We start from the raw sequence: 14,475 nt of genomic DNA, 5'->3' as shown, positions 1-14,475 counted from the left end.
CATGCAAACATAGACACACATATGTGAGTAGTCAGCTAGTAAAAAAGCATGGTATTTGCAGCTGCTGTGCCAGGAGCAGCATGAATTGTTTTGTCAGCAAACTTCACTAAATAACTGGTGTATTTAATTAGCATTGGTGCTGGATTTCTCATCTTGTTTTGTTATTTTTTTTAAATCAAACTTTTGAAGTCACTATGGCTCTTATGTTTGTCAGTGGAATTGGAAATTTTGTAAAATACTAAATTAATAATGTTTCCTAAAAAAACATACAGAAGAATCCAAATTAAGCATTAAAAACCCTTTCTAGTAGATTGCTGTCTTTTAAGAATGAATATATAGTAACATGCACGTTCTGGATTTCTGTATAAATTATGTGCCTAAATCCATTACATGCTTTCATTTATTGGTCATAAAGGAGGATTTAACATAAAAGCTTTTTTAACAATAACGTTAGGTTCCAACTATTTTATGTGGTAATGAAATAGGATGGGTTTTAAAATTGTAGTTTCTTCCTGACATATTAATCGAATTTGCTACATAAAGCAGGTGGAAAATATCCTCTGAATTTAAACATAACTTCTTTCTACTTATTATTCTTAAACTGTTAGAGGACAATGAGAAGGGATACATTTGTTTAATCATATACTTTCACCAAAATGAAGGTGCATTGTGTCAGTTCCATTAGAGAGTATTGAAGGTTATCTTCACTCAGAAAGCTGTGTTTGCAATAATTGGTTATTTTGGTGATTGTATTATATTACTCGTTATATATTTCACTATGTGGAAATGTACAGAGCTAAGGATAAATTTTAGGATTATCGGTTGGAATCTTCTGAACACCCGCAGAGCTTTAACTGCCTGATTTTTCTATAGGGCATCCCTCAACTTTTAACTGCTCACCTCCACTGGTGGTTTAGTCCTCTTTCTTATAGACCCTGGCATTCAGCTGCCATCTAATCCTGTAGGTATGTGCATTTTTGCTGGTGGAGGAACGTGTGTAACTATAGCATGGTAACCTGTAGAATGATTATATAGATGTCTGTATCTGTGCTCAAGCCTTGGCATAGTCTGCAGCCAAGACATTTCTGTAATTGGACCCAGTCCAGGAAGAGTTCCCTGAATCACCTGCCCAGGATGAAGGCAGGTAGCGGTTGGGATGCAAGGAAAGCAAGCAGAATGATGAAGGTAGTCCACTATGGGGATGTTGGTAAATATTAATTGGACCTTTAAAACAGTCTATTATGCATCTCAGCCAATACAAGATACAATGAACTGCCTGTTTGCTTCACAAGTGTTCTTAATGCTTAATAACCTCATCAGAAAATACTGTCTTGGTTTACTCAGTAGTAATGTTAGGTTAAGTGCTTCCAAATATTTTAAAAACAAGTCAGACAGGACTTGAAGTGAGTGACTTGTCTTCTTTATAAAGTAAATCGATTTTCTACATAATTTTCTGGTATCATTGGAATTCTGTCCTACCTGTGTAACGCATGTCGGTGACTTCTGCTAGGCACTAAGTAAATATTTGTTTCAAACCCTGCTGTCCTTTTGTCTTTTAGTTGATTTAACCTTGCTTTTTGAAGTACCTGTCTTCTAACTGAAGTCTATACTAACAGTTCGGTAGCTTCTTACCAGGCACAGAAAACATTTTAATTTTTTTTCTTCTTTTTTTTTTTCTTTTGAAATATTCAAAATTTTGAGCAGAATTTTTAAAAGGCTTGGTAGCAAAAAATGCTTACCTACAGTAGGAAGTATTTGACAGTTTGTTTTTAAGCAAGGGAAACTAGTTTGGTAATTGAAAGGAGTGTACTTCTTGTGCTTCTTGGAAGGCAGTCATCATATCCAGTACCCATTGTGATTTTCCAGGTTGCTTTTACATTTTTTAACCTTGTAATAACTTGAAAGTTTTATGTTCCATTTGCACAGTTTCTAAAACCCAAGACTCAAGCATTGAGAACAGAGATCAAAGGTGAGAAGTGTTGTTTTAATCTAGAAGGTGACAGTTGCAAAAAAAGATTTGTATTTCTCCTTTCTCCCGATACCATAAAGTTTACTGGGCACACTTGAATGGCTGTCTTCTTTAACAGATTAGATTAAAATTTTGCTATTCTAGTCCCAGGTGAGCTGAGTTGGTCAGCTTCATGGAGTACATTAGGAGTGAGTTTTGGAGAGGACCTCAAGTGCCTTTAGCTTTTATCTTTGCTGAAGTTGTCTCCAGTCAGAAGTACATAGTGTTTATGAAGGCTGCAGCTAGATTTATCCTTTGTCCAAATAAAAAGTAAACCTTTTGTTTATATCCCAATGAGAGATGTAATTTGAGCTACTGCTTGCTTTTCTGCATAATTAAACTGCAATTTATGTTTTGTATGCCTGTTGTAAAATAGTTTCAGGAACGATCCCCTACTGAATTTTTCTGGTGGAAAAAAAGGGAAAAAATATTAAAAAGACTGAAACTCTACCATACTCTCAATGCCCAGACTTTTCCTGGTTTGTCTGTAATGTTTTATTTACTACTGTACTGTTAATACTTGAAATTAAATAAGCCCCACCAATCTTTTCCAAGTAGCTATTTTTTTGGATGTTATCCATTTACTGTATGGTGTTACATTATCTTATTTGTATCACATTTAATTATTTTAATAGATTCCAGGAGGAAGGAAAGAACTGAAATCTCAAGAGTTGTGTTTCTGTGTGCTAGATCAGGGAGTATAAACAAAGCTCTATGACTCCTGTAGGGTTTAGAGAAAGGAAAGAAATGCTTGACATGCCCGATCAGCTGCACTCTACCATCAGCTGAAAAATGGAGGGCTTTTTTCCCTTTCTTTTTTTTGTAAATTTTATTCCATATTTCATGATCACCAGGTTCTAGCCCAAAGGAAGTTCTTATGGCTCTGATATAAACCTTTGAAATAAAAGGGGTTATAATGGAAAAGGCTGACACTGTCTTAACTTACGGCAGCACTAGCCATTAGAATTTTGTGCCCATTTTTGTGTGGTTGCTACTTTGATAGCGACAGGTACCGAACATCATTTTTGTAAAAGGCTGGCCTTGAAATATCATAGCATTAGAGCATCAATAAATGATACATAGTTCTAAAAGCTGTAAAATGTCAAACGATAGGTACCTTGTGACATGGTGTGGTTTAATATTCTGAGGTGTCATCCCTATAACTAATGAAGCATGCTCCGTTAGAACAGAACTAATGTTGAGAAATTTTGTGAGACAGAGAGAGGTATAAATTTTGATGCCAAAGAATGTTAGTACAGGTAATTTGCCAAGTGTTTATGTTTTGCTTACCTTTTTATCTTTTCATTATTGCAAAGGCTGCAGTTTCAGAACTGAGTAAGGAGTTTGACAATTTTTATCCTCCTTGACTAGAGCTTGAGAATATTTAGGCATCTGGCAGTGCATTATTTGATATGCCCATTGGAATATTTAGGAACATGCTTTTAAAAGTTTATGCCTGATTTCTGCTAAATATGAGGCAATACCTTTCTTTTTTCTGAAAGGTGTCCATGTATTTCAGTTGTAAACTGTTTGGGATGGAACATGTTTCTTACTAAGTGAGATTAGTAAGAGATTACACAGAGATTAAGATTTGGTCTGGGTTGATTGTAGCGCTTGACTATAACGTACATCATTGTAAGTGAGCCATTGAGTGCTTTGAACTGAGTTTTGGAAGTGTTTGAGGTAAGCAGATTTTTCTCTAAAAATCAGAAATAATTGCTCTTATGTGTCTTACATGGTCCAGCTGAGGGACCTTTCTCAAAATAGTAATGAAAAATTTTTCTCAGTGAGGATCCCTTTCATCTATTTGCTGTTGGTGAGAAAAAAGAAAATTCTTGTGCAGTTTGAAGGCTATCTAGATTTGTATGAAAAAGAATTTCAGGTTATAACCTCTATATGGAGCTAATTACATTTTTCTATTATAAAAGGACGTGTATTTCCTGGTGGGCCAGGTGATGAACAAATAAGAGAGTGTTTTTGCTGAAATATTTGTTCATCAAATTTATATGTGTTTATATATGATTGTGTGCCTGAATTTTGTAACTATACATATACATTAAAAAGTGTGTATATATACATGCTGTATTTATATGTGAGTATATACAGATAGAATTACACACTCAAACACTGAAAATAAATGATTTAAGGCTTTTTGCAAGACCCTGCTTTAGAAGCTAAGCCCTCAGAGAAGAAAGAAGGTATGTTCAGCTCCTGCCATAGAGACAGGGGTCTTTTGCTGTGCTTGCAGAGCCTTCCTGTTGCCCACAATGTTACATGTGTTCTCTTCTGTTAATCTGGTATCAGGAAGTACAGACTCTGTGGGACCAATTGTATTAGTTTAGGCTAATTCTGCTATAGCAAATTCTTGAGCACTGCTGATGAAAACTAAGAAGATTAAACTCCACGTAATCTGGAAATCATTATGTAAGTGAAGTTCAAATTACCATAAGCTCTCCAAATAATTGATCTGAGGATCAGTAAGAAGGGAAGAATAACTCACATTAGCTCAAGTTGCAAATCTTTGGATCCTTCCTCCTCCCCCCCCCCCCCCCCCGTAAACCCCTTTAAAGATGCTTTGGAATAAGAAAGTTGTTCTTCTACCTTCCTAACAGAAAGAACCTTTGAAAAGAGCTGCACAATTTTGTCTTCCTCAGTTAGTGAACATGTAGTTGCCTTGGATTTATGGAGGATATTAAAATGCTAAAAGTCACTGATTCATTATTTTAATGCTATCTCACTATTTCAATAAAGACTGCTTTTGAAATAGAACTCTGTCTTAATGGCACTACCATTTTGCTAAATGTGGATATTGAGGCTTCTGGGTTTTGTATCCATTAGAAATGAGGAAATATATTCACGGTGTTCAGTGGATATGTCTAGATAAAACAGAAACAAGCTAGCAGGCTTGAAGTACAGATTTGCACAGGTTTTCACCCTATTTAACATTTACAAATTTGTAACAAACTTTCTGTGCATTTTCAGACTTCACGGTGACAAAAATTCTACTGACATTAAGCTTGCTTTTCTCTGTTGTCATTTCTGGTCCCCTTAGATGTAACATGCAGCTGTATAGCAGGTATTCCACAGGCTTTAGATTGACACCACTTCGGCACCTTGAATTACCTTGTTTCCCTAGAAACAGTGGTCTAGAGGGCTAGGCAGAGTTTTAAGTATGCCATCTGTCGGGCTTTGTCTGATCTCCATCAAACACAATATGGGAACCACTTTTTATCTGGGAAGTGAAGTCTGTAATACTTGGGAGAAAATCAAGAGTAGCTTCCTACCACTCTTCTCAGCTGTGATTTGCCACTGCACCCACAGTTCATCTCAGACCTTTCAAAACAGGCTGGTTCTTCTCTTGCCTAGGAGTCTGGCTTGGTTTCACATCTCAGCTTGGAGCTTGATGGCTGCATAGTCATGCTTAGAGATTTGAGGTGACTTCTACTGGGATGGTTCTTTAGTGCACATCTGCACAACTGACATCCTCCAGAATGGAGTGGTCCCATCCAATTTTCCTGTCCTGACAACCAAACCATGCCAGGGAATCATTTGAGAGTGTGGTAGCTGGGTTGGGTCAAGGCATTTCAGAAGTGCTTTAACACTGACTGACTTTCAGTGCCCGGGAACATTTTCAGTTATGGTTCTATTAAAGCAGGGACATGGCCTAACTGTGTGTGTATGTCAGGCAAATCTAAAACTCAGACAGGAGCCATATATTTGAAAGTAACCAAATTACTTTTCTGGATTTTTTGATGTTGATAATATTATAGAATTAATTTTGTCATTTAAATGAAATACATTTTATTTAGTCATTAACAAAGAACTTTAGGCTTTTTATCCACAGCTTCAGAAGTTTGTCACAGATGACATTTGCTTGTGAAATGTTTTTATTACAATATACGCATCTTTGTATGGTGAAGGGGGCTGGCCATCTGTAAGAAGCTCCTGCACTGCCAGTGGAGGAACCAGCCCATTCTCCAACTTCAAAGCCAAAGAGGTGCTTTACTAGTGAAGGGGAAACCTCTACTTTTAGTAAGAACTCTATTTTTTTTTCCTCCTTACTAGATCTATACTGCTGCCTTGAGATGAATTGCAGTGGATTACCATAATAATACAGTAATAGGCCACCTGGACGTTGTTAATAATGAACTTGCTGAAGTATCAACTCTGGAATGAATTTAAAATAAGTTGGTTTTTTTTTTCCTGCAGTGAATAGAAAGAGTTGTATCAGACAGTGAAGAGTTTTTCTGTCACAAATCAGTTATATTTGTTTCAGACAGTTCAGAGGTAGTATATGACCTGAATGTTCACTGTATGCCAACTCTGACTTGCTATTTTCCAGTAGCAATTGAGTTAGATTTTAAAGTGTTATGACAGTGAGTGGTGATAAGTTATTATGGTGCATTTCATAGTTTAGTACAAGGTTTGAAAAGATGCTAAATTTGTGTGTTGAGCAGTATAATATCAATATAAAGTCCACTGAAGTCATTAAAGGTATTTTCTTCAGTTGAAATTAAGTTTTTCTGTATTTCTAGTACATTTATAGCTTATACATAAACACTGCATCTCTTCCATGTTAGAGAGGATGACAGTGCTCCAAGACTACTGCTTGTTGTCTCATCACTGGGCCATCAGAGTATTGCTATTGATAACCAGTTCTTCTCCATGATAGCATAAAGGGAGGAATTACATCTTAAGTTAGTCCTTTCTCAGTGTCAGGATGTTATCCACATAAGATGCCTGTTCAGGAGTATGAGAAAGATGGAACTTTGGCGGGACTTGCAAAGTGAATATGCAGAATATTCTAAGGAATAATTTGTTTCCCAGCCTGCAGGCACTGGGCAGGAAAAAAGAGGATCTTGTAATTTCGTCTTACTCAATTTAAATAATGTGCTTTTCTGGTTACATAAATCTTAGTAAGTGTACATTCCAATAGTTTGAATATGACTTCTTTTATAAACCCTTTAAAGTGGCCTATGTTATGAAACTTCAGTTAGAAGCTTTTTTTCTTTGCATGATTTATACCTGAGGCTTCTTTAATTAAGGCTATGAATTAGCAGTGGCTTAATATCCTTCAGTCAATAGCACCTTTACCATTCACTTTGGATTGTTATTTTAAAGGACACAAAATATTATACTCAAAAAGTTGTTCCAATGTATTTAAAAATTAAAACAGAGTAATTTCATTGTTTTATGAGAGTCTTGAAAAGGCTGGATTAGAAAATTTTAGTTCCGTTGGCCATCATGAGCATCTGTCCATATATGTGATCTGTGGTGCATGTCTCGATCTAACACATTGTCCCTACTGCACATTATGTAGCTTGCAAAATACAAAAATGAGCCATCCATGAAAGATAATTCTAGTAGCCTCATTTCCAATTTGTTAGTATGGCCTTGGGAATTGCTTGTCTTGAGAAATCATATTAATCCCTTCTTGTATCTGGTTTCTATGAAACCAAAGTTAGCTAAGGAAAATTTAATGTAGAAAAATATTCTTTGTCCTTCCAAAATATGGCCATGCTTAAAATTCAGACTCAGTTTTGTGTTGCATGAAAATTCAAATGGAATAGAAAATTAGAACTATACATTAAATGGATAATAATTGTCATTTTCTTCACTACTTATGCTAACATCTTTAATTGTAGTGAATAAATTTAGTATGAATATGGGTGTCATGCATTGCTGTTACAGCATTTTTGTAATTTAGTAGTAATTAATATACTACTGTTGCACAGTGCAGCCACATTCTCAGATTTATTCTCCATGCAGATTTGGCCTTTTTCCCTGCTGGCTGAAGAGAAAGTAGGTACAGCACTGAAGTTGTGAATGCTTTCATGCCAGAAAAATACTTAGTGGTTTTAGTTACATTCTCGACATTCCACCAAAATGTCAAGTAATCTCTATTTAAATTATTTTTCTGCTATTAAACTTTTGGCTCTTTGTGACTGGTTTTGGCTGATGAATCTATGCCCTCTGGAGCATAGAATCAAATGGGTGGGAAGGGGCCTCTCCAGGTCTCTGTTCAAAGCCCTTACTCAAAGCATTAGAGCAGGTTACTCAAGGACTTGCCATATCATGTTGTACATATCTCCAAAGATGAGCGTCCCATAGAATCTCTGAGCTCTTACTCCTTTGTTTGACCACCCTCATGGTAATAAGTAAATAAATAAAGTTCTTAGGTCTAGTCACAGTTTCCTGTATTCCAGCTTCTTTCCATTGGATTTCATCCCACTGCTGTGCTTCTCTAAGGACAGCTGGCTGCATCATCTCTGTACTCTCACAGTGGGGACATTGCTCTGGTCAGCCATGGGGATTCCCTTTGCCTTCTCTTTGGAAGACTGAGCAAAGCTGGCTTCTCTTAGCCTCTCCTCATTTGTTGTGCTTTCCAATCCAACCCCCTCACCATCTTGTTGGTCTTCACTGGACTCGCTCCAGCATGGGGAAGTGTTATATCTTGCTGTAATATTGGAGATCATATGTACGCAGCAAAATAATGGTATTCCATTACCTCTAAAGTCCATCATAATCTTCCTGAAGCTTTCTGTTTGTTGTCTTTAATGGATTCTTAGCCACTTCAATGGCAACTAAACTTCAGAGTAAGTACAGTTTAATTAAATTTCAAATTCCATTTTAAATAAAGCAGGTTCATCTTATGTCACTGGGCTAGCTCAGAAGAGAGTATTTTCTTTGGTGGTTTTCTTTTCTGTTTGACTTCGAAGTCAAAGCATAAGGAGGAACATGATTTCGCTTTTGAAAGTGCATGACAGATTCATTTTTTCATTAACTGAAGTAAAATAGACCCATAACAGCTTTGCCCATAGAATATTTTGTTTTAAGAAAATGGCTTTATTTTGAAGGGCATGGGACAGAGCATGGTTTCAATTCCTGTTGAAAATGGTACATTTATAAGTGCATATTTTATTGCTAACACCATATGGCTACGTGTACTTTATAAAGGCCATTCATGCTAGCAGGCTCAAAAAGTGAATGTGTAATGTGTCTTTAAACTCAAACTAAAAGCCTAAAATTACTGAGTTCTTTTTCATATTTCAGTGTTGATCTTTCTGTTTTGTCTTGTAAGGAACCTATCTCTGAAGCTGTCAAAGGAGGTTGACCAAGGAGAAGCCAGGTACCCTCGTGTTAGCCAGCTGGCTGGCAGCCCATCTGTGGAGTGGCCTTTTACTGGTCTGGAAGAAGGTGGAGGCATTGAATCTTTGCCCTTCAGATTGATGCTGCAAGATTGCACAGCTGTAAAGACATTGCTTCTGAAAATGAAGAGAGTTCTTCAAGAGGTAATCGCCCACTCATTTCTTAAATTAATAGCTTTCAGCATTAATGAGCTAAGCAGCAGAAAAGGGTCAGAAAAGTTTATGGACTTGATGTCTTTTAATATGTCTTGAATATATGGAATTGATGCAGAAGTATAAATAGTAGTGCCTCAACATGGTGGAGGTCAGAAAGTTTATACTATAGTGGAACTTAATGGATACTGCCATCTTGGTGTGCAGAGTGTAAAGCTTCTCATGAGCTTTTACTAAAAAAGAGGCAGGGGAGACAAACTGCTTTAGATCAGATTGAATTGTATTGTTTTCCTCTAGTATTTTAGAATTTTCAGGGTTTTTTACTACATTTATTAATCAGTATGAAGTTGCATGCAATTTATTCAGTGGAGAGAAGCAAGGGAAAAAAATGTTCTCTTAAGTAACAGTACTAAAATTAAAGGTTACTAGCTTGAGTTTGTAAATGCTGGCTGAAATCAGATTTCTTAGGGCTTTAAAAATTTCAAGGGTCCTGGCTTGTCCTAGTCTGCTGTATTCTTCTGCTTCCCCCATGGACTGCTGGTGTTGCTTTGAAAATTTTGTTTTACGTCCAGTTCCCTTTACATTTTTAGAAGAAAACAAATTGGGTTGGGAATTTTTTTTTTTTTTACACTTTTCAGCTGTGAGGCTTTGACTTAGATACATTTTTGACAAGCTTTCATCTTTGTTTATGAACTACAGCTTGCATCTTCTTTGAGATACATAAGAAAGATAATTTTTTTCTGTTTGTTTTTTATCTTTTTCGTTCATATTATTACAGAATAATTTAGGTTTAGAGGGGCTCTCTGGAGGTCCAACCCCTCTTTCTACTCAAAACAAGGCCGACTTAGAACAGGTTGTGCAGGTCCATGTCCACCTGTTTCTGGTACCTTAAAGGAGTTTCCACATAGTCTCTGGGCAACCTTTCCAATATTTGACTACATTATTGTATTTTTTTTCCTGAAGATATAACCAGAATTTCACTTGTTGCAGCTTCATCGTATGATGAAGTGCTAGTCACTTAATTGGGACATTTAAATAGAATTTGGCAAGTTTGGTTTTTTTAATGTTGAATTTTTTATTGTCTTTATCTAAATTCAACAAATTGTTGAGCTGTCTGACAAGGTTTTTCAAAGATTTAGCTATGATAGCTATCCATTAGTTCTTCTAAATAACATGTTTTTGTTGGATATCAAGCCTCATACTTTCCAGTTCCCTTCAGTTCACTAGAAGCATAATGTATGCAATTGGACTGCTTGATGAACTTCTGTTTTGCTGAATGTGGAACTGAAATCATTACTTCTCCATCAGTTCCTGCTTTTATAATGTTGGAATATAGAGTGGATTTCAAGGTTCTTGTCCACTGAGAAGGATTTGTAAGGCTATTATATATGGAAATAAATAATAAGAATCATAATATTACATGACATAGTTGTAAATTTCAGCTGGTGACATTGGAAGCATGCTCTGTTGCTTCTAGTGTGAATAACTCTGTTTTGCTCAGAAAAGTTCTTTTTTACCACAATGGTAAGTGTAAGAATTTTATTTTTAACTTACCAAGTTCCATTAAACTTGTGTAAGAATCTACTGTGATGTTCTATATGGAGATATGTTGGACCTTGTAATACTTCATCTTTAAAAACATTCACCAGGTGATCTCCACAAAAGGAACACAAGAGTTCTTGTGCGACTTGCTGTAATTTCATGTCCTTGTGTAACTCACATAGTTTTTGTTTTATTTTTTCATCTTAATCATTCAGTCTTTTACTTACTTGTTGCATAGTACTATATAATTTCCATCTCTCCAGCTGACTGTAACACAGTGTGATTCTCTGCTTTCCTTTTCTTTTCTTTTTGTCTTGCCTTCATAATAAAATCAAAATGGCCTTTTTCTAATTCTACAGTTGGATATTACATGTGGTTGCATATATAAGATATATGTGCTCTAATTTACCTCCCTGTTTTTCAGGACCTTTGAGATGGATTATCCTAGTAGTAGTACACATTGTTCCAGTATACAGCTAAACAAAACTTTTACATAGCTAGAATGAAATGACCAATCTGAAAACCTTTGCTACCTTGAGTTGCTATTTGCATTTCAGTTTTTAAAGAGCAATTTGCATAGTAACGGTGATAGAAAAGATATGAATACTGTTAAGTGGTACGGGAGTGTAATTTTTAGTAGCCCCATCTGAGAAATAGCTGTTTGATATGTAGTACAGTATTTGAGTTCTACTGATATAAATACACGTAGTAATTCTTGAAACAAAAAATTACTTTTTAAGGTATTTTTTAAACTACATCATTTTCATATCTCCATAAAGAGTTAACAAACCCATCCACTATACAGGCATTATTCATGGTAAAAGAGCAGTAACAACAAAATATTCACACAGTCTTATAAACACATTAAAATATTAGGACTTAAACCAAATCTGGAGTATGATCCAAAAGAACATAAATAGCTAGTTTGAACATCTGAAGAGAAGATGACCTTGAAATATATTACAAATTTGTATTGGAATGACACAACTTGATTATCTTCAGAAATACAGACATTTATACATTTATGTCACTTTTAAATTATTAGTGAAAGATTTCAGGAAAATATAATTTCATCAAATTGAAATATTGTGTTGAAGAATCTGATAAATAAGTCATCTGAGCGTATTTGTCAGGCAGTTTCCATGGAGAAGGTACCCTGCTTCCATTGTAACCAGATGTAATTTCTTCATCCAGAAATCACTTCTGCCCCAACCAATATTATAAATCAAACTCACAACAGTACAAAGTAAAAGACATAAAAGAAAAATTCTTCCCTTACCATGGAGCTTTCATGTATTTTTAAATGTAGTCAAACATAGTTCCTACTGACAGGCTTATATGGTATAGAAGTGAAATATTTTATGCCTATAACAGTATAAAATAAGTATATTTATTTATAAAAATAATAATATGTCACATGTTGTCATGGACTTTAGAAAATATAAAAAGCATACAATCTACATAGGGAAAAATTACGTAAGTTATTAGAAAAAAAGCTGCAGTATTTCTGTTTTATAGCTGATGTTATCCATAGAAGAAGAAATTACAGTCGTGTACACCTCTATTGAAAAATAACTGTTAATTGACTTAAAATATTATCCCTATTATTCAGTATAATCCTTTTTCATAAGCACTGACCACTGCATCTGAGGACTAATTTAATTATGATCTGCCAAAATGAAATACTAGCTAGTAAGATATGCTGCTTTTTTTTTTTTTTGTTGCAGTTGCTTGTAATTTAAGAATCTAAATGGAAAAACTGCATGCAATATATGCTGTACTGTGCTGCAGATTTATAAAGCTGTGAGTTTAGCTTGTTATTAGTCTTGTGAAAAAGGAAATTGAAGACATGGCAGTAACTTGCAAGATTGAGAATGTTGTTAGGTAATGTATTTAGTAAAAGACTAATGAATGATAGTTCAATTAAGAAAATTAATTACCAATTCACTTCCAGTGAAAAAGCCTTGAAAACGTCTCCTAAAAATTCTTTATAGCTTTGGCCATGCAAGTCTTATAAGGCAAGTTGTCCCTTATTGCTTTGAGAACCTCATTGAACAAGACTGAAGATAGTATGGAGGACCATAGCACATGGAGAAACTTGTGATCCACCAGATATTGGTCCAGAAAGTACATCTGAATCTTTTCAGCAGGTTTTTCTCGTGGATGCTCTATTTCTGACAGAGAAATCTACAATAAATGGAATAAACAGGACTTGTGGGCTGCAAAGTTTCATGCAAAAGCATTTCCAGAGATTAGCAGCACAGGCAGCTTAATAAAAGCCACTTCAGCATATAAGACAATACAAGCTGTCATGTAGCCTGTCTGTGATTTACCAACAGTTCTTGGTCTCCCTTTTCTCTCTGTGTCACAGATGTTTATTGAACTGGGTTTCTTTCCTCAAAGTTTACTTGGTGTTGACCTTTTTCTCAGTAATAACTCTTCTCATTCAAAAAAAAAAAAAAAAAAAAAAAAAAAGCACAGTTGGATGGACGAAATTGCTAGGTTTGCCCTCTCTTAAGAAATTAATTCTTCACTTTCTGACTTTAGGCAGGCCTTTCTGCTCTGAACTGGTCTTCAACTCAGAATCTGTGCCATCTTTTCTCCCTCAAATGCCATGCTATAATTTCTACATTTCTGGCCACTAATTACTTTCACGTAGTCAGTGAGGTTCTAAAAATTAGACCGTAGCTTCTTCCTCACTTATTGCTATCAACAATAATGACTATGTAATGACTCTTTCCCAAATGATATATGGGCTTTCCTGTACTCTTCCAGATGACACTGGAATTATTTCCTTCTATTAACTTCTTTATCATTTGAATTATGGCTAACTGAGGCAATGTTGAAGGCTGGCTAATTGGGAGGACATTTTAGGCAGAGATATATGAAGAAAACTGATATGGTTTTGTGCCTGGCCAGAGAGGGTCTTTATGCTGAAATAAATATAGTGAAAAAATACAGCTATTTTGGGAAGGAATCCATGTAGTCAGTGGTAATGTTTTTTTGTTCAAACTTGAGATGTTGACTTGTTGACTGTCCCAGTAAAAAGAAAATCTTGCCCACATTTATGCTTATTTCTACAGGTCACATTTTCCCTGTATTCTTTATGCAATATATAGGTTAACAACTACATAACTCTACTTTTAGATATATTTATGAGCTATCAGAAGTGACCTTACTGGTTGCTAATCTAAAAAAATTAAGGTACGTTGCCTTTATGTTTGTGTAATTTGGAATATAAATTATTCAGTGCATGCCCCTGCTTCTTTCACAGTTCTGCAAAACACCATGCAGGCTGTGAAGCTTTAGAAATTGAAGCTAATTGCCATGATTAGCAATAGAGCTAAGTTTCTCTGGACATATATTGCATACTGTGTTTTACTAATTAATCATTTATTTTACTGAGGGAAATTGCAGCTTTCTGTGGCAGTTATTAAAATTCAATGTGTCCATACAATGTTTTTAGATTGCGCTTGAAAAAATGAGAAATGTTGAAAATTATGTGAAAATCACTGTGAGACTCGTCATGACAGTTGCCTGAGACTTGGGCGACCAAGTGAGACCACTGAGTCTGCAATTAGTCTCAGATATCACGGGCTACATTATTTCTCTGCATGTATCTTT

The 14,475-nt window shown here is 35.4% G+C and overlaps 1 protein-coding gene across 9 annotated transcripts in view; it reads left to right on the top strand.

The window, feature by feature from the left end:
- CCSER1 (coiled-coil serine rich protein 1) overlaps window positions 1–14,475 on the top strand; it is a 722,600-nt gene that overhangs the window by 272,501 nt on the left and 435,624 nt on the right. For all 9 annotated transcript variants that reach the window (XM_080369418.1, XM_080369420.1, XM_080369422.1 and 6 more), the window contains exon 6: window positions 9,090–9,300. In XM_080369418.1, the coding sequence (XP_080225544.1) occupies window positions 9,090–9,300 (211 nt within the window). The remainder of the gene's footprint in view (window positions 1–9,089; window positions 9,301–14,475) is intronic.

Source organism: Falco punctatus, assembly GCF_963210335.1.
Source record: "Falco punctatus genome assembly, chromosome: 1".
Taxonomy (NCBI): Eukaryota; Metazoa; Chordata; class Aves; order Falconiformes; family Falconidae; genus Falco; species Falco punctatus.
The sequence above is the reverse complement of the archived record's forward strand: the minus strand, read 5'-3'. Positions and strand labels throughout refer to the sequence as shown.